Source organism: Pinus tabuliformis, chromosome 9 (assembly GCF_031772625.1).
Source record: "Pinus tabuliformis cultivar Carrire ecotype Pingquan chromosome 9, CPIR1, whole genome shotgun sequence".
In the NCBI taxonomy this organism is placed as follows: Eukaryota; Viridiplantae; Streptophyta; class Pinopsida; order Pinales; family Pinaceae; genus Pinus; species Pinus tabuliformis.
Genome location: NC_142307.1, coordinates 447,396,869 through 447,422,020, shown reverse-complemented (window position 1 = coordinate 447,422,020; position 25,152 = coordinate 447,396,869). Strand labels below are relative to the sequence as shown.

At 38.3% G+C, this 25,152-nt stretch overlaps 1 protein-coding gene and 1 pseudogene across 1 annotated transcript; one reads left to right on the top strand and one right to left on the bottom strand.

Annotated features, from left to right (window-relative positions):
* Positions 1 to 4,542: 4,542 nt before the first annotated feature.
* On the bottom strand, positions 4,543 to 7,771 carry LOC149149115 (uncharacterized). Its single transcript, XM_089442388.1, has 3 exons — positions 7,355 to 7,771; positions 4,969 to 7,079; positions 4,543 to 4,678 (listed from the first exon to the last, which is right to left on the bottom strand). Exons 1-3 carry the CDS (start codon positions 7,769 to 7,771, stop codon positions 4,543 to 4,545), a joined length of 2,664 nt encoding a protein of 887 aa, XP_089298514.1.
* Positions 7,772 to 21,284: 13,513 nt separating this feature from the next.
* Positions 21,285 to 24,664, top strand: LOC149149114 (uncharacterized; annotated as a pseudogene).
* The last annotated feature ends 488 nt before the right edge of the window (positions 24,665 to 25,152 follow it).

The following is a 25,152-nucleotide window of genomic DNA, read 5'->3' as shown; positions in this document are numbered from 1 at the left end:
CCACCCGCATGTGACAACTGCCCAGTGGTTACATGTAGCAGCTAACCTTCTACGTGGTTGTGGTCAAGGCCTATGGCCTTGGTTTTATGTTTGTTTTGCAAGTTTTTAACATATGAATATAGTCCAGAGTTATATGAGCATAGGTTTAGAGGTTTAGACTTAGGAAATGATTCATTAGGTATAGAATTAGGCTTTGATAAATGGTTTAGGGCTTAGGTGTTAGGTTAATGCACTTAGGGTTTAAGTTTTTAACATTAAGTTTGTATTATGTTTAGGTTTCACAAAATAACCTATGTACCTTTTCTTCATCACAAAGTTACATTTGTACCAATATGACATGACGATACCCTATGTTGACATACCATATCAAACCCTGCAATGTGGATGACAACCCACAATGATGATCAACCTACGAGGAAATGACATGACACATGTCATCAACCAATCATGGCAGGACTATTGATGGACACAAGTCTACAGCCAGGTACAAACCCATATCTTCTAAATGCCATGAAAACCATAAACATTACATGAACAACATGATCCATAACCAACATTGTCGAACTGTCGAAGTTGAACTGAATTGACAACAACACTGAATACTGATGACGACAATTGAACACCTATGCAATTGAATCAACGAAATCCTCCTAGATTAGTAACCCTAATCTTTAATATCATACGATCCTAATCTTTGGTAGTTTTTTTGTCCATCATTTTGATAAAAAAAGTAGTCTCCAAATATGTCTCCTTACACTATAGATATCTATTTTCCTCTATAATGCCCATGTTTACATTCAACAGAACTGGGCGTAAAGTGTCCTTGTTCTTGTATTTCAAACTATATAAATCTATTTCGCAAATTCCTAAACTGGTATTCAAATCTAAAGGGTTGAACATTTTTTAGAATCTTTGAATGAAATGAGAAATTTTCAATTAATACCTCCTTTCAGTATTCCATATCGGCATTTAAAATGTACAAACAAAATTGTAATATCAGAAAAACAATTGTTAAAATTTAACAAAAAGGAGTCTATGTATGGGCTCTCAATAATATTCAACAGTTCTTTTGTTACAAACAAATTGAAAGGATGATTCCTATGTAATATTATCAAAAAATAGAAAAAATAAAAATAAAATTAAAAATATGTTGTCATAATACATTGTTTTACAAGATGAAATAATGTGGCTCCTTTCTGAATATTTTTATCATGAGAGAAATATTGAATATTTTCAAAGTCTTCAGTATTCCCTAGATTCACAAATTCATCATCGATTCCTAAATTCATCATAATCAGCGCGGTCAAACAAAATTGTATTACCAAAAAATAGTTATTAAAATTTCAGAAGAAAAAAATAAAAATAAAAATAAAAAAAACCGCGTACACACTCTGTTCAATACTTCTTCTGCCACAATCAAATTGGAAAGGATGATTCCTATGTAATATTATCAAAATTTAGAAAAAAAATCAAATAAGAAATGTAGACATAATACTTTGTTTTACAAGATGAAATAATAACCACACACTCTCTTCAATACTTCTTCTCCAACAATCAAATTGGAAAGGATGATTCCTATGTAATATTATCAAAATTTAGAAAAAAAAATCAAATAAGAAATGTAGACATAATACTTTGTTTTACAAGATGAAATAATAACCACACACTCTCTTCAATACTTCTTCTCCAACAATCAAATTGGAAAGGATGATTCCTATGTAATATTATCAAAATTTAGAAAAAAAAAATCAAATAAGAAATGTAGACATAATACTTTGTTTTACAAGATGAAATAATAAGCACTACATGATATGTTACCCCTTTATATTTTCATCTAGACATAAAATATTGAATATTTTCAAAGTCATCTAGACATAAATATTGAATATTTTCAAAGTCTTCAGTATTCCGTGGAATCCCAAATTCATCATAATGAGTGGGGTTAAAGAAAACTGTGATATCCAAAAAAAAAAATTAAATTTTGAGGAAAAAAAAATCTTTTTCTATCAAAATCAAATTGGAATGAATCATTCATATCTAATATTATCAAAATTTAGATATATATATATATATATAATGATGTCTTTTTTCTTCTGCATATTTTCATTGGGAAAGAACTATTGAATATTTTCAAAATCTTTATTATTCCCTCGATTTCCAAATTCATCATAATGAGTAGGGTCAAATGGTATGATTAGATTAAAAAAATAACCTACCCCATTAACAAATATAAAATATAAGAAAAAAAAAATTACAAGATCAATAAGCACTAAATATAAGAGAAACAAAATACAAGTAAATTTCTTTAGGAAATAAAAAATTAATTTAAAATCAGGTCCACATGAATTATACAATATAACAGTACTCAAATCACAAATTGATAAGAAAAAGTATTTATTTTTAAATCGTAGCATGTTTCCAGTTCAACGAGTACTAAATATAAATGGGAAAAAACTTTCTTTAAGAAGTAAAAGGTTAATTTAAGATCATGCAACCGCATATGAAAAAGTATAATACACATGTAATAAAACAAAACATTAATACGAAAGCATGTTTATTTTTAAAATCGCAACATGGTTTCGTAGGTAATCTAGTTTAATAAACACGAAATAAGGGAAGAACAATGAAAGTAAATTTTTTTACGAAATAAAAAAGTTAATTTAGAATATGCATATATGAAAGAATATAATACATAAATACTAAAACAAAAAGTGGATAGGAAAAGATGTTTATATTTAAAATGCACTGAGATTTTATAGGTAATCAAATTTGTGAATTATAAAGATGTATGGTTTTATTTTTTAATATGTACAAGTGTATTGAGTTAGTTATAATTAAATTAGAATAATTATATAAATTATATGGTTGATAAACATGATAAATATATTAAAAATATGTTTTTATTATGCATTTTAATATCATAAAAGTTAATTAAATTGTGATTTTAAATTATTGTCATTATTATTAAAAGACTAAATATATTAGTTAAACATGAATAAATTGAAGAAAAAAAATGTAATAATATTTATTGATTCAATTTATCATAGAAATTATTAACTTGTAAATATCTCTTCTTATAATACCATGGGACAATACCACTACTTATCAATACGACATGCCTAATATTATATGTGTTGATATGATATTTTCTTTAATTAATTAATTTAAGATAAATTAAGAGGGAAAAAATACAAGTAAATTTCTTTAGGAAATAAAAGGTTAATTTAAGACTACGTGCACATGAAATAATACAATATATAGGTACTAAAACAAGAAATAGAAATTGATAGGAAAACGTTTTTATTTTTAAAATCGTGACATACTTCCCTAGGTAATGGAGTATGCGAATTATAAACATATATGATTCTATGTTTAGTATTGAAAAGTATGGTGTGTCTTAATTATAATTAAATTAGGATAATCATATAAATTAAAAGGTTGATAAACATTGATAAACATATCAAAAATAAATTTCCATTATGTATCTCAATATCATAAAAATTAACTAAACTGTGATTTTATTTTTAAATTATTATTATTATTGTTATTATTATTATTATGAAAAGAGTAAATATATTAGTTAAATATAAATACATTTAAACAAATACGTAACAATATTCATTTATTCATTTTATCATGGAAATTCCTAACTTGTAAATAACTCCTCTTATATTACCATGGGCCAATACCACGACTTAATACCACATACCTAATATTATATGTGTTGATATGATATTTTCTATAATTAATTAGTTTAAGATAAATTAAGAGGGAAATAAAAATACAAGTAAATTTGTTAAGGAAATAAAAGGTTAATTTAAGATCATGCCCACATGAAAGAATACAATACAGAAATACAAAAACAATAAATTGATAGGAATTTTATGTTTTCTTCAAATTGGGCCATGGTTCCGTAGGTAATCAAGTCTATGAATTAAAAAGTTGTATGGTTCTATGACTTTAGTATTGAAAAGTGTGTTTAGTTAATTATAATTAAATTTGGATGATCATATAAATTAAACGAGTCTGTGAATTATAAAGATGTATGGTTCTATGATTTTAATATTGAAAAGTGTGTTTAGTTAATTATAATTAAATTAGGATGATCATATAAATTAAACAATTGGTAAACATTGATAAACATATCAAAATTACATCTTCATTATACATATCAATATCATTAAACATAACTGAATTATTATTTTATTTTTTAATTATTATTATTATTATTATTATTATTATTATTTTTCCCCTGGGAAAAAGTCGTAATTTTCATTAAGGTTAAGAAAATTACATTTTGCAGATGCCGAAGCATATTCAAAAGCAGGCTTATGCCTGTCGAGTTCATTTATAGCTACTATATATCTAAAAGTCTCCACGCAGGGAGCATGTAAATAAGTCAGATCTATGTTCAAAATTTGTGCCTGGCTCTTCGCAGAGAGCAATATACACTGTAATATAAACAAAAAGATGTACTGTTCTGCTGTATCTACATACTGAAAAAGCAAAAATATCTGCATATGTATATGGGCTTATAGCCCATCATTCCAATAGTTCATCAAATGGCCGATGATAGTACTGATAAAAGGTGCCATCGATTTCCTCCTGGATCCACCAATCCTCCCCTATTCTGTGCGCTGCCGCTTTGGAGAGCTGATCTGCAGTGGTGTTCTGTTCCCTGTAGATGTGATGACAGACAAAAGATTCAAATGACGTAATCAATCTCTTAGCTTCATCAAGAATATGTCTTAAAGCAAATGCATGACAATGAGATGCATTATTGAGCCAATTGCAAACAACTTTGGAGTCACCAAAAATCTGTAAGTGTCTGCATTGTTTTAGGATAGCAAAATGAATGATATGCTTGGCTGTGATGAGTTCTGCGAAGTTGTTTGTGCCTCTGCCAAGGTTAATTTGAATCTTGTAGTGGTGTCTGTCGTTTAGGTGAAGAATGGCACCCCCCCGCACCCATCATCTTGGGCTGAGCCATCAAAAAAAGCCCAGGGCTTTGAGTAATCAATGGGGATAGGATTGAGAGTTCTAGGTGCAGTGGCAGGGTCCTCATCAGGTGATAAATTGTAATCTGCCACAGTATGAAGAATAATCAATGGCCAGTGAGGCATCTTCAATTGGAAGATGGGTTGATTACGAGCTATCCATATAGCCCAACAAATCAACAGAGGTAGGTTCTTGGCCTTGCCTGTATGCTCTGAGCACCAGTTAGACCAAGCCTCCTGTAGGGTGTTCCCATGCCATTGCTTCAGATGCGGGATATGTGATGATATGGACTGCCAGAAGTTAATGGTCGAGCTGCAAGTTAGAAACAGATGCTCTGTGCTTTCCTCAGCATTAAGACAAAGATGACAACGAAAGGGTCCATAGAAGGATCGTTTCATAAGATTAGAACCTGTGGGGATCTTATCAAAGATGATATTCCACATCAGAAGTCTTGTCCTGGGCGCAGCCTTGAATTTCCATATCGACTTCCAAGTGGGAAGGATGTCAGGTGGTTTATGTGGCTCCATAAGCTTGAGGTATCCCAGCTTGGGTGAGTACACACCATGTTTAGCATGTGCCCAGATAATCTCATCTGGTCCCTCCATTAATCTGATATGTGCTTGAGTGAGAGCAGAAGTATAATCCTTCCAATCATCAAACCATTGGTGAGGCATATTTAGAGCTCTGGCAGATAACCAAGCCTGCTGGAGGAATGAGGAATTAGCTTGGTCACCAATGTGTTTGATATATGTGATTCCTCTGTCATGGAGATATCGAATAAGATCAGCCGGCAGTCTGTGGGCATTCCCACATCCAACCCAAGGGTCCACTCCAATACGAACTGCATTCCCTTCTTTGATCCGCCATGTGATGCCTTCTCGCAACAGGGGAATTGAATCAATGACAGCTTTCCAGATGTTGGAGAAGTGATAATTGTGTCCATGTCTGGTACAGAACCAATCTAATATGGGTAGTGGCTTAATGTACTTGGAATAAGCCACCCTGGTCCAGAGATTGTCTGTAGTGAGTAAACTCCATCCAAGTTTGGCTGCCAGAGCTTTAGAGAAGATAACCAGTCTCTTAATGCCCCATCCTCCCCAGCTCTTAGGCTTAGTAATGGTCTCCCATTTTACCCATGCAAAAATGCGCCCTAGCTGGTGCCCTTTCCAAAGGAATCTGCAGCATATGCTCTGGAGCCTGTTCAGAATGCCCCTTGGTATCCAAGCCAGGGCCATCCAGTACACAGGTGTAGCTTCAATGACCGCTTTAATGAGAACAAGTCTTCCGGCTCTCGAAAGATATTTGTGGTACCAGACTTGTAACCTCTTCTCTACTTTGGAGATGAGCCATAACCAATCAGCAATTTTATAGCCCGATGGCTTCAATCTAAAACCCAGATACTTAATCCCATCCGATAATTCCAAGGTGACAAATGGGAATCGCTGTGAGGCATAGTTGATTTCATGTGCCGAGCAGCCAACTGATGTAATGGTGGATTTATTATTGTTAATCTGCATCCCCGTGGCCTGCTGGAAAAGTAGGAAGGAGTTATGTAGAGTGGAGGAGTCACCAATACTGCCATTAAGGAAGATGAGGATATCATCAACGAATAAGAGGTGAGTAAGGAAGAAATTATCCACTATTTTGATTCCTGTGATTAGGTGTCGATCCCTGGTGGATAAGATTATCCTACTCAGCCCTTCCATAATCAGGAGGAAGAGCAACGGTGAGAGAGGGCATCCCTGCCTGAGCCCTCTCTCAGCAGTGAAAAAGGGAGTAGCTTCTCCATTGAGGAGGACACTATAAGTTACATTATTGATGCAGCTCATCATCCATTTGATAAAATCATATGGGAAACCAAGATGAGTGAGCAACAACCTAAGATACAGCCAGTTTTTTCTGTCAAATGCGTTAGAGAGGTCTACTTTGAGAATCATTCCTTTATGCTTCTTGATTTGTAGAGTGTGCATGAGCTCCTGTGCTGTAGCTATGGCTTCATGGATCTGCCTGTGATGAAGGAAGGCAAACTGTTCTGATGATATATGCTGAGAGAGGATGGGCTTGAGACAGTTTGCTATAATCTGGCAATAATCTTGTAAAGATAGTTACAGAGTGAGATGGGTTGGAAATCATCAAAAGAGGTCGGATCATCAGTCTTAGGTATGAGGGCTATGAAGGTGGATTTGATGGCTGATGATATTCGACCTCTTTTCCTGCTGTCCTCCACTATACTCAATAAATCTTGGCCCAGAATGTCAAAGAAAGAGATGTAAAATTCAATGGTCCATCCGTCTGGACCAGGGCTTTTGTCCTTTTTAAACCATTTCAGAGTTGCTTCCAGCTCATCCATGGTCACCTCCTTTAGTATCTCTTCCGAATTGTCCTGGTCCACATATCTGGGAAAAAGCTCTGCCACTCTCATGATCTCCAGTATATTAACATTTCCTGGCACCTTATAGATACCTCTAAAGTGTTCGGTGGCCAGCCTGGCCAAATTCTGCTGATTGGAGATGGTGAGGCCATGCTCATCCTTTAATTCCCATATAGTATTGATGGCTTTCCGACCATTGGAAAATTTATGATAGAACTTTGTGTTATTGTCTCCCTTAGTGAGCCAAATAGCCCTGCTTCTCAATCTCATGCTCTCTTCTCTTTCCTTCAATATTTGAGATCGTTTAGCAAGCAGATGGTTATACTGTTCCTTACTCTCCGGGGAGTTGAAAGTTCCTGATGAAGAGTTTTCATACTCAGTGATGATCCTTTCTGCCTCCATGAGAGTGTGGTTATCTTGGATCCTCTTCTAATGTGCCCACTTTTTAGTAATCAGCTTGAGTTTAGTTAACTTCCTGACAAAGCCTGTAGACAGTTCCTCATCTTCCTGGATTGGGTTATTTTTCCAGTATTCATGGACCAGCTGAATGTATGATGGATCTTGTAGCCAGGCATCATTGAATTTGAAGGGGCTCTTAATTTTGCGAGTGAGGCCATCTACCTCCAGGAAGATAGGCCTGTGATCCGATAAGCCACCCGATCCTACCCATTGACGAACTCTGGGTAGATCATTGTATAACCATTCTTTAATGAGGAAGCGGTCAAGTCTTCTGGCCAAACTCTGATCTCCACTCCTATTATTTGTCCAGGTATACTGAAGTCTAGCAGAAGGTATGTCAACCCAGTGGTGGTCCTCCAATAGGGAGGAGATGGAATCAGAGAGAGTATCCACTTGGGCCATATGCCCCCAGGATTCACAATAGCCCAGGGAGAAATTAAGGTCACCCCCCAAAATGATGTTATCAGCTTGAAAGAGCCCCCTTTCAAGAAGGGATCTCCAGAAAGTAACTCGATCAGAACAGGGTCCATAGACATTTATTATGCGGAGATCCCTTGCAAGTGTATGCTCATGTATGTCGAGGCCTATGAACCCTTTTCCACCCCAAAAATTGTAAATGTCCACAGTCTTGTTACAGACCCCAATAGCCAGGCCCCCAGATCTGCCTGATGCATCAAGTGCATGGAAAGTCCAATTCGGGAGCCAAGAAGAAAGAGAGCGAATGAGGTGGTCCGCCTGGCAGAGGGTCTCCTGTAGAAAAATAATATCCAGTCGATCCGAGGTTAACAACCTCCTGAGTGCTAGTTTTTTGGCTGAACTAGCAAACCCCCTACAGTTGTATGAGAGGAATTTCATGAGGAAGGAGGGGGAGGGCCATCCTTCGCTCTAAGGGCCCCAAAAATGGTGTGTTGTCACCCAAGGGCGACCTCCTCATCCGCAGTCTGCCTAGCTTTAGTGATACGGGATGGACGACCTCGAGTGGACTTGTGGGAGGTGGGGGGACAAACAGGGTCAAGACCAATAACATCCGGTCCTCTATCTTTGATCCGAGGACGAAGGGAGTATCGGGGAGATGGCTTGGATAGTGCTGAGGTCGAAGTAATCAGAGGGGGGGGAGCCAAAGGAGGAGGTGGCAGGATCGTGCAAGTGAGTGATGAATGAGAGTGAGTGATTGATGTTAGAGTAACAGGGGGAACAGAGTGTGTAGAGACCGATGTAATGCAAGATGCATAAGATGTCAAAGAGTTAGGAGGAGATGACATACCCGTAACCGCAGTGTCCGTCGAAGGGGTCAGTGTGTGCTCCTGAGCCTCTAAGGACGATGGCGGTGCCGGGGGGGGTGCAACAGTCTCTATACTTCCAGGTCCAGGTCCATCCTGAGGTGCATCATCCCCTGGTGAGCGCTGATGAGTCTCAGGAGGCTGAACCGGATGTTGATCTAGAGGTGTCGACCGGTTGATATCAGCGACCTCTTCTTGCTCATTCCTTTGTGTTTTCCGAAGAAGCGGGCAGTCCCTGTAGAGATGCCCTACTTTGTGGCATCTGCGGCAGCGATATGGGATGCCCTCATAGTCGATAATCTGCCTTCGCGCCGAATCTCTCCACTGAATAGTTATGTACTCATAAAGTCCTCCCCGAGTATCCATGTATATGAGGATCCTGGCATAAGCCATCATGCCCGTCTGTAGATAGGACTTGTCATAGCCCATATAAGTTCCGAGTGCATTGCCTATGCGCTTGAAAATTTCTTCAGACCAGTATTGAAGAGGGAGGCCAGGTAGTCGAATCCAGATAGGACCAACCCCAATCTGCTCTGTCTCAGGATCAAATAAGGGTGTCCATCGTTTGAGGAGCACCGGCGCGTGGTCAAAGTGCCAACGTGAGGACAGAACCCAGTTTGTATGATCGGCACGCTCGAACCTAAGTGCAAACCATACCCTCACAAATGTCTGCACAAACGGGATATCAACCAAGTGATGCCCCCAAATCTCAGTAGCCCAAGCCTTCAAGCGTGCCGCCGTATAGCTGCGTCCCCTGATGCGCCCGACCAAAACCCGGTCCGCAAAATCCATCGCTTCGCCCCACTGTATGTCCTCTTCCAGTCTGAGAAAATAATCAACTTCTCTTGATTTGAAACACTTTGATTTCCTTCTAGGGCCGCCGGGCGGGATAGGGTTCCTCGGATTGCCAGAAGCCGGTGGAGGGAAATGAGCTGGTGCCGATGGTTGAAAGGTTGCAGGGATACCAGCAGGAGAAACGTGAGAGAAACCAGAAATGGGGCCCGAGAGCGGGGGTACGGAAGAAAAACAGCCAGACGAGGGACCAAGGTAACCCACGGGGCCGGAAGAGGCAAGAACCAGGTTAGGGTTGTGGGGATGGCGGTGAGATGAACCGACAGTCTGTGGGGTTAACCCTAGGGTAGGGTTTAGGCTGCCAGCAACAAACCCCAGGGTCGCCGGAGAGTGGGGAGGCGTCGAGAGAGCCGGCCAGGTGGGGGGTTCGTCCGGGAGGACCACCGGTAGAGATCTGGAAGATTCACCATGTGAGTACTGAGAGCAAACCCCAGAGAAATCATCGAAAAACATACCTTCTGAGCTGGCATTGGCGGTTCGCCAGATGGAAACCCCCTCCAAGGGGTCGGCTGAGTAATCCACGGTCTCCAGGTCTTCCATAGTTATCTACTCCTCGGAACGGTAAGCGCTTTGCGGTGCAGTGAATCCCGACGAAAACGACATGTAGCGGTTGAAGGTTGATGAGAAACCGCTGCAGTAGTCTTATTATTATTATTATTATTAAAAGAATAAATATACTAGTTAAAAATAAATACATTTTAAAGAAACATGTAATAATATTCATTGATTCAATTTTTTTTTATTTTTTTTTTGTACAAACCATTAAGCTCGAAACTTTTTCTTTGAGGTGGAATTATTATACATATACATTTCTATGTCAGAGAGAGGGAGTTTGAGTTATATGCATTTTTTTCTATTGTAGGTCACAACACTACTCATAATTTGGGGAAGTGGGAAGAATGTGTTAGATGGGTGAATTCCCTGATCTATGAATTGAAGTTCTTGTTTTCCTTCACTACTCATAATTTGGGGGAGTGGTAAGAATGTGTTAGATGGGTGAATTCTCTTATTTATGAAGTGGAGTTCTTGTTTTCTCTCATGGGTACAAGAGACTCTGAGATTTTACAACTATAAACCAACTACAATTCCACTTAACTCCACTATTTTAGTTGCAACATTTGACGCTTTATGGATTGAAACAATTTTGGTGGAAATTTTGAATAGAAATAAGAAGAGGTTAAATATTTCATTCTTTTTATTTTTTTCAATTTGATAACAAATTCTTAAACTATAGAGATATGATTACAACTGTGATATCTAAATATTGTGAAAATTGGCATGATGAATTAATGCGGAAAGGATATTACCTCAACATTCCTTTCCTCATTGAAAAAGCACCAAAAAAAAGTACCATGAAGGTCTGTGAAAGGCAAGGTCAATATCATGGAGCTTCTCGACTATCCTGTGAGGGTCTGTTTTTTTAAGGGGGTAATACTTTGGAGGATCTCCCCAATGATGTTGGTACTATTGTCATATCTCTTCAAGATAAAAACGTATATACACTGTTCTCATTGCAAATTGGTGGAAAAAAAGGTTTTTTGTTTCCTTAGGTATATTGTAGTAGCATATTACCAATATTTGTTCCTCCATCATGCAGTAGTGTAGTTAAAATTAATGATTATGTTAAGACTTGTTTCTTCTAATAAAGTGTATAATCCTTTTTTATATTACTAAACATCTCCGAATTGTGTATATAACTAATGCTAAGTAGAAAAACAGGATTTGGGAGAAGTGGGCTAAGATATATTAGATTGTCAGACCAGTAAGTAACTCAAAGCAAAAACTGATTCGTGTGTTTATTCCATCAAGTAGGTCTTCATTATATACATGAGGGAGAGACTGTTCAGTTCGTCCCCCGATGACTGTTCATATTTCCTATTTATCTATTTACATAAATTCACCCAATCACAAGGATTAGGTGTCAACATTCCCCCCCTTAATCTGAAGGGATGTTGGTGAGTCCAAGCATCATTTTGAATCGTTCAAGCTTTTCTCTTCCAAGCGCTTTGGTGAAGATGTCTGCAATTTGCTCATTTGTGGAACAATGACAGAGATGGATTGTTTTTTCCTCGACATGGTGTCGAATCAGATGATATTTAGTATTGATGTGCTTCGTTCGATCATGGAACTTAGGGTTCTTGGCCAACTTTATTGTAGAGGTATTTTCAATCATGAGTGGAGTTGATTGTACTTGTTTTACCTGCAAATCTTCAAGAATTTTCCTGAGCCGCACAATTTCTTTTGTTGCTTCAGCTGCTGCCACGTATTTTTCTTCTGTTGTGGAATCTATTGGAACTGATTGTTTGCGTGATCTCCAGTAGACAGCTCCTAATCCAAGACTCATATCATATCCTGAAGTTGATACCCCATTTTTTTTGTCTCCATTGAAGTTTGAATCAAAGTATCCAATCAAACTGAAGTCATCCACCTGTGTAGACTTGATTTCAAAGTCTTGAGTTCCCTTCAAGTACCTTAGAGCTCTTTTTGCAGCAGACCAATGTCCCTCACAAGGCTTTTGCATAAACCTAGAGAGGATTCCAATAGAAAACGAAATGTCTAGTCTGGTAGTAGTTAGGTAGTTAAGACTTCCTACAAACTGTCTATACTTTGTTGAATCCTAAAATTATTTTCCTTCAATAGATGTGAGCTTTAGGTTTTGTTCCATTGGAGTAGTAAGAGGATTGCACTCTGTCATGCCAAACATGTTTAACATATCTCCTATGCATTTCTTTTGAGAAAGAAATACGGACTCTGGATGTTGGGTTACTTCAATGCCAAGATAGTAATGAACATAGCCCAAATCAGTCATTTCAAAGCTTTTCCCCAATTCCTTCTTTATGGATGCAATGTAGCTTTCATTTTTCCCTGTCATCAAAAGATCATCTACATATACCACAAGATATACAACTGTTTTTCCAACTTTCTTGACAAATAAAGTTGCATCATCAAGATCAAAATGTTTGAAATAGAGTTTCAGAAGATGCTCAATTAGTTTTTCATACTAGGCTCGTGGTGCTTGTTTGAGGCCATACAATGACTTCACAAGTTTGCATACTTTATGTTCATGTCCTTTCATAGCAAATCCGTCAGGCTGGGACATAAAAACATTCTCTTGTATATCTCCATTCAAGAAAGTAGTTTTACATCCATTTGATGGACTTTCCAATCATTCTTAGCTACTAGTGTAAAGAGTGTCCGGATGGTAGCCCATTTTTTTGTGGGGGCAAAAGTCTCCTGATAATCGACCCCTTCCTTCCATGAAAAACCTTTTGCCACAACCCTAGCTTTCTGCTTGTCAAGTGAGCCATCAACTTTAAACTTGTTCTTGTAGACCCACTTGCAGCCAATTGGTTTGGTTCCTAATGGAGGATCAACCAGCTTCCAAGTGTCATTCTTTATGAGGGCATCATACTCCTTTTGCATCACTTCTTTCCATTCATCATGAGAGGAAGCTTCTTTGAAGGAAGTTGGTTCAAAATCTATAGACAAGTTCAATTCAGAATCATAAGAAACATCCATATCAACAGGGGAATTAGAGTCATCTACATCACCTCCATTTTTCTTGTTTGAATTTCTAGTTCCTGTCTTTCCAACTTCATCAGGATGAACACTTTCAAGTGTATTTTTCAGCCACTTTGGGGGACCTTTCTTAGATGGTCCAGGCTGCTCTGTTGATTGAGTTGGGACTGATTCAAGATTGTGTCTCCCAATTCTATCAATTACATCACTTAAAGCATCATCTGTTGTTGGAGTTTCATGCGGGGGAGAGTGTTCTTCAGAAGAAGATTCCACATGTTGATCTAGTATAGGAATACCCCCTTCAATATGTGGAATCTAATTATCAAATTTTTGAAGTGATTTTGCTTTTGCGAATCTATCCAAGCGATCAAGTTGCCGCTCAACAACGTTGTCAATTTTGGATGATTCAAGGAAAATTACATCTCTAGATACAAGAAATTTCTTATTTACTTCATCATAGAGGCGGTATGCTTTGGAGGTGTTTGAATACCCCAAAAAGATACAATTACAACTTATAGCACCAAGTTTGTTTCTATGTACCTTTGGTATCAAGGCATAACAGGTGGAACTAAAGACCTTGAGATGCTTTACCGAAGGAACATGTCCATACCACATTTCATATGGAGTCTTGTTTCTTATAGCGTTAGATGGACATCTATTCTTTATATATTCATCACATAGAACAGCATCAGCCCAAAACATTATCTTTACATTTTTGAAGAAGAGCATGGATCGTACCATATTTAAGATTGTCCTATTAGTTCTTTCAGCTACACCATTCTGTTGGGGATTATAAGACAGTTGTTTGATGTTTGATCCCATGTTGGCGAAGATAGTTTTCAAATTCATTTGATGTATATTATTTTCCATTATCAGTGCGAATAGACCCAATATGAGATTGTGCATCATTTTCAATCCATTTATGAAAATTCTTGAATGTTTGAAAAGCATCATAATTGTTCTTCAATAAATAAACCCAACGCATTCTGGTGTAGTCATAAATAAATGTCATGATATATTTATTTCCATTTGCAGAAGGAACAGGCATTGGACCACATAAATATGAATGAATGAGTTAAATTTTTCTATGTTCTCTTGAATGTGAATCATGAAAATATTGTTTTCTATGCTTTGCTAGAATGCAAGCATCACATTGCTTAAGTTACCTAGGAATTGTAGGCAAACCGGAAACACCATTTTTCTTCAATAAGCGGAGACTGTCATAGTTAAAATGTCTAAATCTAGCTTGCCATAATAAACTTGATGGAAGTGTACCTTCTTCATGATGAGAATTGTATGAGAAATGTTGTGCATGAGCAGAGGTTCCTTGTTTGAGAAGCCTTTCTTCTTCTATTCCCCTCATGACAAGTGAGTGGTCAGATGCTTTTCTTACCTCAAGCTTGCCATCAAACATATGAATGGAGTGAACTTGCTGGTGGATGTGGACCAAGGGCAACAAGTTTCTCTTGAGCTGTGGGAGATATAGAACATGATCCAGAAGAAAGTCTGGGAGACCAGGCAGTTTAAGCCTGATTGTGCCAAGCCCTGATGGCTTGATTTTTGATTGGTCTACAAAGTATACTACTCCATCAACATTGTCAGTGAAATCTTCAAAAAAATCTTTTCTATGAGTCATGTGGCAAGTTTCCCCTAAATCAAGCAGCCAACCATCTTTCCAAGAAGCAAGTGAAGCATTAAACAAATCTTCATTTACTCCAATGTTACATTGTGCCTCAACATAGTGAGCAGATTCAGGTGCTTTATCTTTGTCTGTATCATCACTTTTACCTTTCTGTTGGTTTCGTTTCTGCTCAATTTTGTCCCATGGTAGCTTGCATGTAGAGGCATCATGTGATCCATTTCTTTTGCAGCGAATGCAGTGAAAATCTGCCTTTTCTCCTTGAGAATGTCTGCCCCCCTGCCTTTGAAATATCTTCCTCTTTCTCTTGAATGCATACTATAACAAAAAAAAAATACTTCTGCCACAAAATTTTACTCTTAATGGGAAGGAAAAATATAGTTTTGATGTGACTTAACAACAAACTCAAATGTCAATTCACATTCATCTCCACAACTTTAAAGTATAGAATATGACAGTATATTAAGTCCAAAAAAATATCCTCAACAACATAAAGAACTGTGTCCACTAAAAGGCTTTTGCATTATATACCATTTATACTGGTATAAATTTATCCTTGAACAAAATTGAAGTAGGTGTAGGTTGGAATCGTACAACTTTGGAAAAAAACAATCCAACCAATCACAAAGGAAAAAAAGGGTGTTCAAACGCCAACACCAAGGAGTCCACGATCCCCTCCAGAACTATGCATCAAACAAGCATTGTTTATATATACAAGTAACTATTTATCATTAATAGCAACCATCGACTCCACAGCTCATGAGTGCTGATAACGATGAGTGCTCAACTTGCACGGCCTTTTGTAAGTCACTGTCAGTTTAAAAAAATGTAAGTGACAAGTCATCACATCTCCATGCATGAAAAGAAAGTTACGACAAATCCATCAATAGTAAATAGAAACTGCCTTAAATGTAAGCCAGAGTACAGAGCTGTTACACAATAATTTGTCACCATCCCTGTTACTCCTCTTTTCATACCTTGGAGGACCCATCCCGGGAGTTATAAGAAGTGACAAAGTCTAAAAACACTTGCATTATGTTCTCCTGGGTATGTACTCCATGTTCCCTGAAGACATCTTCTGCAGATTATCCCTAAAAAGTGCTCTTTTTCCATTGGCACAAGTCCACAGTATCCTACCCGCGCCAATGATGGAGATCCTCAAAAGAGGGCGCGACCATTGGCGCTCTGTCTTAGAGCAACAGTCGTGCCAACCAAAGTTAGTCGTGCTTTTTGCCTTAACGCACGTCCGACTGTTGTTTCCTTCATTACATGTAACTTTTCTGAGGATAAAAAAGTCTTTTGTCGAGCTTTATCCATCTTTATGGCTTTTGCTAATACACGAAAGGTGTCCCGGTTCATTGTATCCTCCTCCCTTCTTCATCTATATAAGCTTGTCATTATGCATTGGACAAGTTAGTGTTAGTGTTAGTGTTAGTGTTAGTGTTAGTGCTAGTGATTTAGTGATTGAGTGATAGTAGTGATGATTATTGGTCATGGAGTGTTAGATGTTGAGTTCTTGAGTTCTTGGAGGAATGCTAGTGAGTGCTAGAGAGGTTATGCTGCCGGAGAGGAGATGCATGGCAAGACACATATAGTTATTCGCCCAGCCAGGAGAAGGGTCGACGTCAGAACAATGGTTGTAACTTTTCATGTTTATTAATTGATGAGCGACTGCTATTATAGTTCCAATCTCATTATCTATCATGGTGATGTGTTGATTTATTTCCTTTCTGACTGAAATATAGTTGTGCCTTGGTTGTTTTTATGTTGGTTTCTGTCTCTTCCTTTGCATGTGCATGTGTTCGTTTGTGATCTGTTGGAGCAAGGGAGCGAGGATATCAACTCTGCTTCAATCATAGCGTTGGACTCTAGGTTAGTCTTCTTGATTCACCTTTGATGCATAACTAGGAACTTGCGTAGCAGCGTGGTTTGTTTGTGGCTAGTTCTGTTATAGGCTAGTGGGATCGCCTCTGTCCGCAGAGGGGATTTAGCTGACCAACAAATTGGCGACTCCGCTGGGGATAAGTGGTGCCCATCGATCTAACCTCGGCTCCTGTGGCACTAGATCTGCCACTATACCTCCTGGGATCCGGAATATCGGTAGTCGCTCCAAGAAAAACGATACTATGATGGATCCATATCCGAACTGTTTATTGCCATCACGCTTACATTTGGTAAGCTGCCTCTTGATATTTGTTGTTACTGCCGTGGCCCAATCAAATAATGTAGGGTGTAGGCACTCAGTTTCCAGCAGCAAGTGATTCTTGCTGGCCTCGTGGGGTGCCTGTACCCCAGCCGTCTGAGTGATAGTGAATAGTACCACTCGTAGCACCAAAACTGGGATAGTGACAATGTCCACCTTGGCACTATTGGATCCAAAATGGGCCCCAAGACAAACTCTGGCCATTACCTCCCCCATCTTTTCCCCAGAATGTCTACTACTGGTCAAGATGGGCCGTGCGCCCCGCCGAGATAGTCCAGTAATAAAATAGGCATCAGAGACATCCAACTCCAATGTCTGGTCTTTCAGGCGGAATACCTGATCCTCAATATCCCAGGCATCCACAATAAAGCTTAGTAACTCGGGCTGTGCACGTAGATATGAGGTAAGGAAGAATTTTTTCAAGCCACAATCCCGCAAAGCATCCATGCATGCATCATCTTCCAATGCCAAAGCATCTATGGCCTCATGTTCCCTTTCTCTCCATTCTATAGCCATTTTGACCAATTCCTGCAACCAAAACACCAAAATGACATCATGAGATCAATGGTGAAACCAAAAATCAAAGAAAATTGTAGGTTCAACGGTCAAAATTATGGGAAAATTGGTTCGCGCGGTTGGCGCGACTATTTTCAAAACAGTCGCGCCAATGGCACGTCTCCTTTAGAGAAAATTGCCCATTGGCGTGGTCCCGTGAGGAAAACTTGCGCCAATGGGCGCAACCCTAATTTTTGCAATCCTCCTTGCAGAAGATCATTATGTGGAAGAAAAACTAAATAAATTGAATAGAAATGGAGCTAAAGATGAGGCCTCTTACCTGTTTCAAACGGCGGCTCGAATGGTCTCCTGGATTGGTCGCAATCAGCAGTTGAAGTTTGCACCCAAAACCCTCCAACGATAAACTTACAAGGTAAAAAGTGAAAAGTAAATTTATTTTTTACCATTTCACTATTTATAACTTCTTTTGGCTTAAAAAAAACACATTAAAATCATGTTTTTGTGAATATTTTTATGTCAAAGTAGGATTTTACGCTGTTTTTGTATGTTGACAGGGATTAGTGCCACTCAAGCAACTTAACGAGCTCCTTTTTTCGGTTTTTCGAGCTCGGTAAAACATGAAAAAGTTACTTCAAGGTCCGCTTTCAGGTCTTTTCTGACCATTTAAAGAGGAAAAGATTGCCGAGTCGCTCCTCTTGACTCATTAAATGGTGATAAGGGGCGGTCGTTTTAAGTTCTTTTTGTCGACCGTTAAAACATAAAAAGATTACCGGGTTTTTGTCATTTCAAACTCGTTAGTGGTTACGAAACGACGTGGTTTTGACCGCTTTTTTACTTTTTCAGGTCGAAGTCACTAATCATGAAAAGTACTCCTCGATCGTAATGATCGGGCGGTTCTTTCGGGTATTATTTTATACTTTTTCGGGCCCGAGAGACACAACTTTACGAAAAAGGACATCCCTGGAGTTTCCTTTTCTGCTGTCCTTTCAAACTCTCTAAACGTGAAAAGACGCCGAGTTCTTCCTTTGTCAGACTCGTTAAAACTTAATGACATCGGATTTTGTCACAACACAAGCATATGCTATCCCCATCAAGCTTGTTAAAAATAACTGGGGTACTCGCCAGAAATGGCGGGGGGAAAAGAAAATTTTTGAACCATAATTATTACCGTAACGGCAGTATGTCGCTCTTGAACATGGCACTTTTTGCTTTCGTGTCCGAAGTGGGGATATTTCATCTCATATCTTTCACTTGCTTCCATGGACTTGGGTACCCTATTTGACCTCTCATTCACTCATTGCCTCGTCATCATGACCTTTGATACATTGATGTCAAATACTGCCAATTCCGTTAATGTGCCGCCGATATGTTCAAGAGAAGTTGACCTCTGCAAAACAACCTCCCTTTGATAGTTCGCACAATCTTGATTCACAACTTCATCTCTATGTCTCGTGTCGATGATGTGGGAAACATTATGTCCCACCTTCGATCAAGGTCACTCCCTGTCGACTTCAACTCATTATCCAGGGAATTGATCTAGAGACTCCTTTTCGGTGCCTTGGAGCCTGCATGCCTCAATGGCAGGTTCTTCATGTTCGACGTGAGGTTTTCATCATTGGCCTCCGATCGAATGATTCTACGGGTGTTCGACTTCAGACCATTGATTCACACGCCGTAGATTGTACCTATAGTACCTTGAGGGCCATTGTCATTATTGGTGGTACCTCTCGCGTCTGTTAACAGTTTCCATTATTGACTGGTAATCAGACGATGTTCATGCATGTTCGACTTCAGCTCATATATTCACATGCTTGGACTTGTACTCTTGCTCGGGTCGAGATGGAGCGCAAGACCCTGGATTGTGTCTGTTGTAATCCAGGCGTGATTCTTGGTACTTGACTCATTCACTGGATGGCTGCAACCATACCTGAGTCAGTTCATTGATCCTAACCAGATCGTTGCGTCCATACTGTGGATCCAGATTATTTATGTACTCTCTTATGGATGGCTGCGACCATACCACGTACATCATGTAATTGAACTATCAGTCATGTCTCTTAATACAGCTCCTCGGCGGCAATAACTATATGTGCTCTTATGTGTTCTTATGTGTGTTCTTGTAAAGCATTTCACCCCTCTCCACCTCTCAGACTTCATGCTTTAGGGGGCATCTATTACACAGTAATTTGTCACCATCCTTGTTACTCCTCTTGTCGTACCTTGGAGGACACATCCCGGGACTTATAAGAAGTGACAAAGTCTAAAAACACTTGCATTATGTTCCCCTGAGTATGTACTCCATGTTCCCTGAAGACATCTTCTGCAGATTATCCCTAAAAAGTGCTCTTTTTCCATTGGCGCAAGTCCACAGTATCCTACCCGCGCCAATGATGGAGATCCTCAAAAGAGGGCGCGACCATTGGCGCTCTGTCTTAGAGCAACAGTCACGCCAACCAAATTTAGTCGTGCTTTTTGCCTTAACGCACGTCCGACTGTTGTTTCCTTCATTACATGGAGCTTTTCTGAGGATAAAAAAGTCTTTTGTCGAGCTTTATCCATCTTTATGGCTTTTGCTAATCCGCGAAAGGTGTCCCGGTTCATTGTATCCTCCTCCCTTCTTCATCTATATAAGCTTGTCATTATGCATTGGACAAGTTAGTGTTAGTGTTAGTGTTAGTGTTAGTGTTAGTGTTAGTGCTAGTGATTTAGTGATTGAGTGATAGTAGTGATGATTATTGGTCATGGAGTGTTAGATGTTGAGTTATTGAGTTCTTGGAGGAATGCTAGTGAGTGCTAGAGAGGTTATGCTGCCGGAGAGGAGATGCATGGCAAGACACATATAGTTATTCGCCCAGCCAGGAGAAGGGTCGACATCAGAACAATGGTTGTAACTTTTCCTGTTTATTAATTGATGAGCGACTGCTATTATAGTTCCAATCTCATTATCTATCATGGTGATGTGTTGATTTATTTCCTTTCTGACTGAAATATAGTTGTGCCTTGGTAGTTTTTATGTTGGTGTTTGTCTCTTCCTTTGCATGTGCAGGTGTTCGTTTGTGATCTGTTGGAGCAAGGGAGCGAGGATATCAACTCTGCTTCAATCATAGCGTTGGAATCCAGGTTAGTCTTCTTGATTCACCTTTGATGCATAACTAGGAACTTGCGTAGCAGCGTGGTTTGTTTGTGGCTAGTTCTGTTATAGGCTAGTGGGATCGCCTCTGTCCGCAGAGGGGATTTACCTGACCAACAAGAGCAACCATGGAACTGAATCTGATAAGGAGTTTCGAAGCAAACTCCACAAGGTTATCGCCCATGGCAACTGGAAGAAGCCAGAGATACAGTTCTTGATTAAATCGAAGGTTGAAATGCACGCCACATTCAACAAGGTAGTAGTAAAGCACGAAACTTTGTGGGGAAATATATCAGAAAACATGAAAGAACGAGTATATGGAAGAAGTGCAGAGACGTGTTCGTAAATGGAGAAATCTGGTAAGAGGATGCAAGAATCCACGGGCAAACGAACCAGTAAGAGACATGTATGAGGAAATCAAAAAATTTCTCAATGCACAACCAGGCTGCTGGACTGTCAGGAGAAGGGCCACTAATATTGATAGAGCAGCGACAATTAGTGAGGAACCTCAAGGAAGAACAGGGTGAAACAAACTATCGGCGTATCAAGAGTTCAACGCATACAATGATAGTAGCATTAATAAACATCCTTAACATAAAACTGACGTGAAAATTCACAATGCTAATACACAGCGTTGACACATAGTAATACACAGCATTGATACCACGCGCATCGACTAGTTTTGAACAAATTAATTTTGTAATATCCCAGCAATGGAACCTGGTTCACGCACGCAGATCCCAACAATGGTTTTGATTTGTTCTGGTTCTTCAACGGATGGTTCTTCAAAGGAGTAGCATTCAAGATGCAAGAGCAACATAGTTTGCTCTTGCGTGGAGGCACCAATGTAGCAACACGGCCTCAAGGCATGCAGCGATTCGGATGGTTTTTAGTTCTGAAGGTGACAGGTCAGAGGTTTCAGACTCATGGCAGATAGAGCACACAGGGGCAGTGAACAGAGAACAGGAGGCCAAAGGGAGTTACATCTATTTTTCAAGCTGGCTCTGATACCATGTCAGACCAGGCAGTAACTCCTCAAAGCAAAAACTGATTCATGTGTTTATTCCATCAGGTAGGTCTTCATTATATACATGAGGGAGAGACTGTTTAGTTCGTCTCCCAAAGACTGTTCATATTTCCTATTTATCTATTTACATAAATTCACCCAATCACAAGGATTAGGTGTCAACATTCTAGTATCAGAGCTCCTCGTGTGTTTCATGACATGGACTAACCGCCTCTCGAGGATTCGTTAACTCTAGCGATGCGTCTATTTACTAACACTTGGGGGTTTTGGTGTAACGGCAATCGTGATCCCAACAAGTGGTATGAGAGCCAAAGGTCTCTAGTTCGAATCACACCCGGCTCGCACTGGGGGGGAGATTGTTGGGCATTAGAGAATCCAGCGCTCCTCGTGTGTTTCATGACATGGACTAACCGCCTCTCGAGGATCCGTTAACTCTGCCAATGCGTCCGTTTACTAACACCTGCAGGTTTTGGTGTAATAGAAATCGTGATCCCAACATAGACACTCAAGTTAATATTGTTATGTGGGAAAACATAAATGGTAAGTTCATTGCAAAAGGAGGATACCCCTATATACAAGGTTTGAGAAATAGTCCAGGAAATGTTTAGATAAATGGCTTCTTTGGGGGTTCAAAGTTTTTGGGTTAGAAGCATATCAGTAATGAGCATTTTCATAGCTTTGATGAAGGCATGTATAATATACTATGGTAATGTACTCAGTGGTTGGAAAGATGGCATTTGATGTACATTTTCTCCATGTATTGTTATGAGACTCTCCAAATGAGGGTTTTTATGTATAATTACAAAACCACTAACCAAAAATATAGTTTAGTGGATATGTAAGACCCGGTTTTATCGTTTGATTCTATACACAACACACTTGTTTTGTCCCTTGGTTAAGGATGCATACATCTGTGTGGAAGATCTTGCTAGCTCTCACAAAGTTTGGTTCTTTTTCACTATTCCAATAAAATATAAATACTACCATAACTACCTAAAGTTGGGCTGATATATTACTTATTCCTAATAGTATTAACTAGACTTTTACAAAACATTTTAAACAATCATTATCTTTGCAAATCTTGAAAACATAGAACCCAAAAAGCTCAAAAATATCATCAAGACATTGTTCAACAAACCACTAAAGTAGTGACATAGGTTATTGACAATCTATATCTAGCTCATAAATTACTATCAAGGAATTTATATGTAAGACAAACACCTCGTGTCAATGTAGAGGATCTCCTGTTATTTAATTTTATCATATTGAAGCATTTGTAATTTTAAAGTTTATTGATATTTATTCTCTAGTTAGATGACCTCATTTGATTTTTTTCTTGTGTTTTTTACAAATCATTAAGCTTGAAACCTTTTATTTGATGCAAAATTCTAATACATATACATTTCTCAGAGTGAGAGAGAGAGAGAGAGATTTTGAGTGATTTGCATTTATTTCTATTCTAAGTCACAACATTACCCATAATTTGGGGAAATGGGAAGAATATGTGTTAGGTGGGTGAATTCTCTAATCTATGAAGTGGAGTTCTTGTTTTCTTTCTATGCAGTTACTACATTGATATACTTACATTTTGGAATGACCATACTAATGAAAAATATTCTTCATTTTATGGGTTATATCTAGCCTTCCCATTTACATTTCTTTGAGCTTGTAAGATTTGTGATTTGTGCCAATTTCTCCATTGTTCGCATCAATGTCAGTCTCCTGTGGAATTCTATTAGGTTTTACAAGGTGAGATTAATACACTTGTTTTATCTATTTTTAAATAGGTATCCCACTCCTTTGTAGGAAATAAATAAATACCCTCACTTTCTCACCTTTTATATTCATTGCTATGTAAATAAAAAGTTTAGCTATTGTGAGAGTTACTAAGAATTGTTGGAATTTTTTTAGATGCAGGAACCTAATACATACTAAAAACATTGCATCCCATAAAAGCATTGAAAGTATGGAAAATTGTAGGAACATATAAAATTTCAAAGTGCAAAATGTGATGCAAATTCTTGAAATTTCCTATGGAACATACATTAATTTGGTTATGCCTTTTGGCATGATGTTTTTAGGGACACATATTAACATGGATTCTATGCACATACTACGCGGCGGTAATAAATTGTAGATCATCCCAAATGAATATGGTTTCATTGCTCAACTGAATGAAGGACATCATCTTAAGAAATGTCCTACTGAATTTCAAGTGTAGAAGGTCTTGCAGGGCATCAACCCCAGTAAGTTCAACTTCACCAAAGTAGGGCGGAAAGAGACACTTCAAGCCTTTGACAGTCCAAATGTGTTTTCCATAAATTTAATTAGAAATAATGATTATGACAACAGCTTTTCATGGAGTGTTTGGGGTTTTTTATTGTTCATTGATGCACTTCTAATGTTATTCTTTTCTATACTGCAGGCAAATCCAATTGAATAGGGGCATGTGGTAACTGTGCCTAGAGTATTGGAATGCTTTCCCAATGTATTTACCATGATAGCTTATCGTTAACATTGTATTTGCTTTTCGAGGCTGGCAATCCAATTTTTCGTCTTGGTTACAATAGCCTCGGATCTTTTGCAACTATAAACCATCTACACTTCCACTTAAGTGCCCTATTTTACTTGCAACATGTGACTCTTTACTCATTGAAACTGTTTTGGTGAAACGTTTGAACATAAATAAAACTTTAAATAGTTCATCGTTTTAATTTTTTTATTCAATAACTTATTTTGAACTATAGAGATATGATTAAAACTGTGATGTCCTAAAATTGTACATTTGACGTGATGAATCAATGTGGAATGATTATTATCTTAACGTTCTTTCCCACAACCACAAAAGGAGTACCATGGAAGTCTAAGAAGGTGGGGACAATATCTTGGAGCTTCTTGACTATCCTGTGAGCGGCCTGGTTTCTAAAGGGGGTAACACTTTGGAGGATCTCTCTGATGTTGTTGGTAGTGCTTGCATTTGTATTCAATGTAACAACATACCATACAATGATCTCATTGCAAATTGCTACAAAACAATGTTTTCGTTTCCTCAAGTATATCGTAATAGCATATTACCAATATTTGTTCCTCCCTCATGTAGTAGTGTAGTTTGCATTGATGTTTTTGTTGATACTTGTTTTTTTTATAAAGTATAGAAT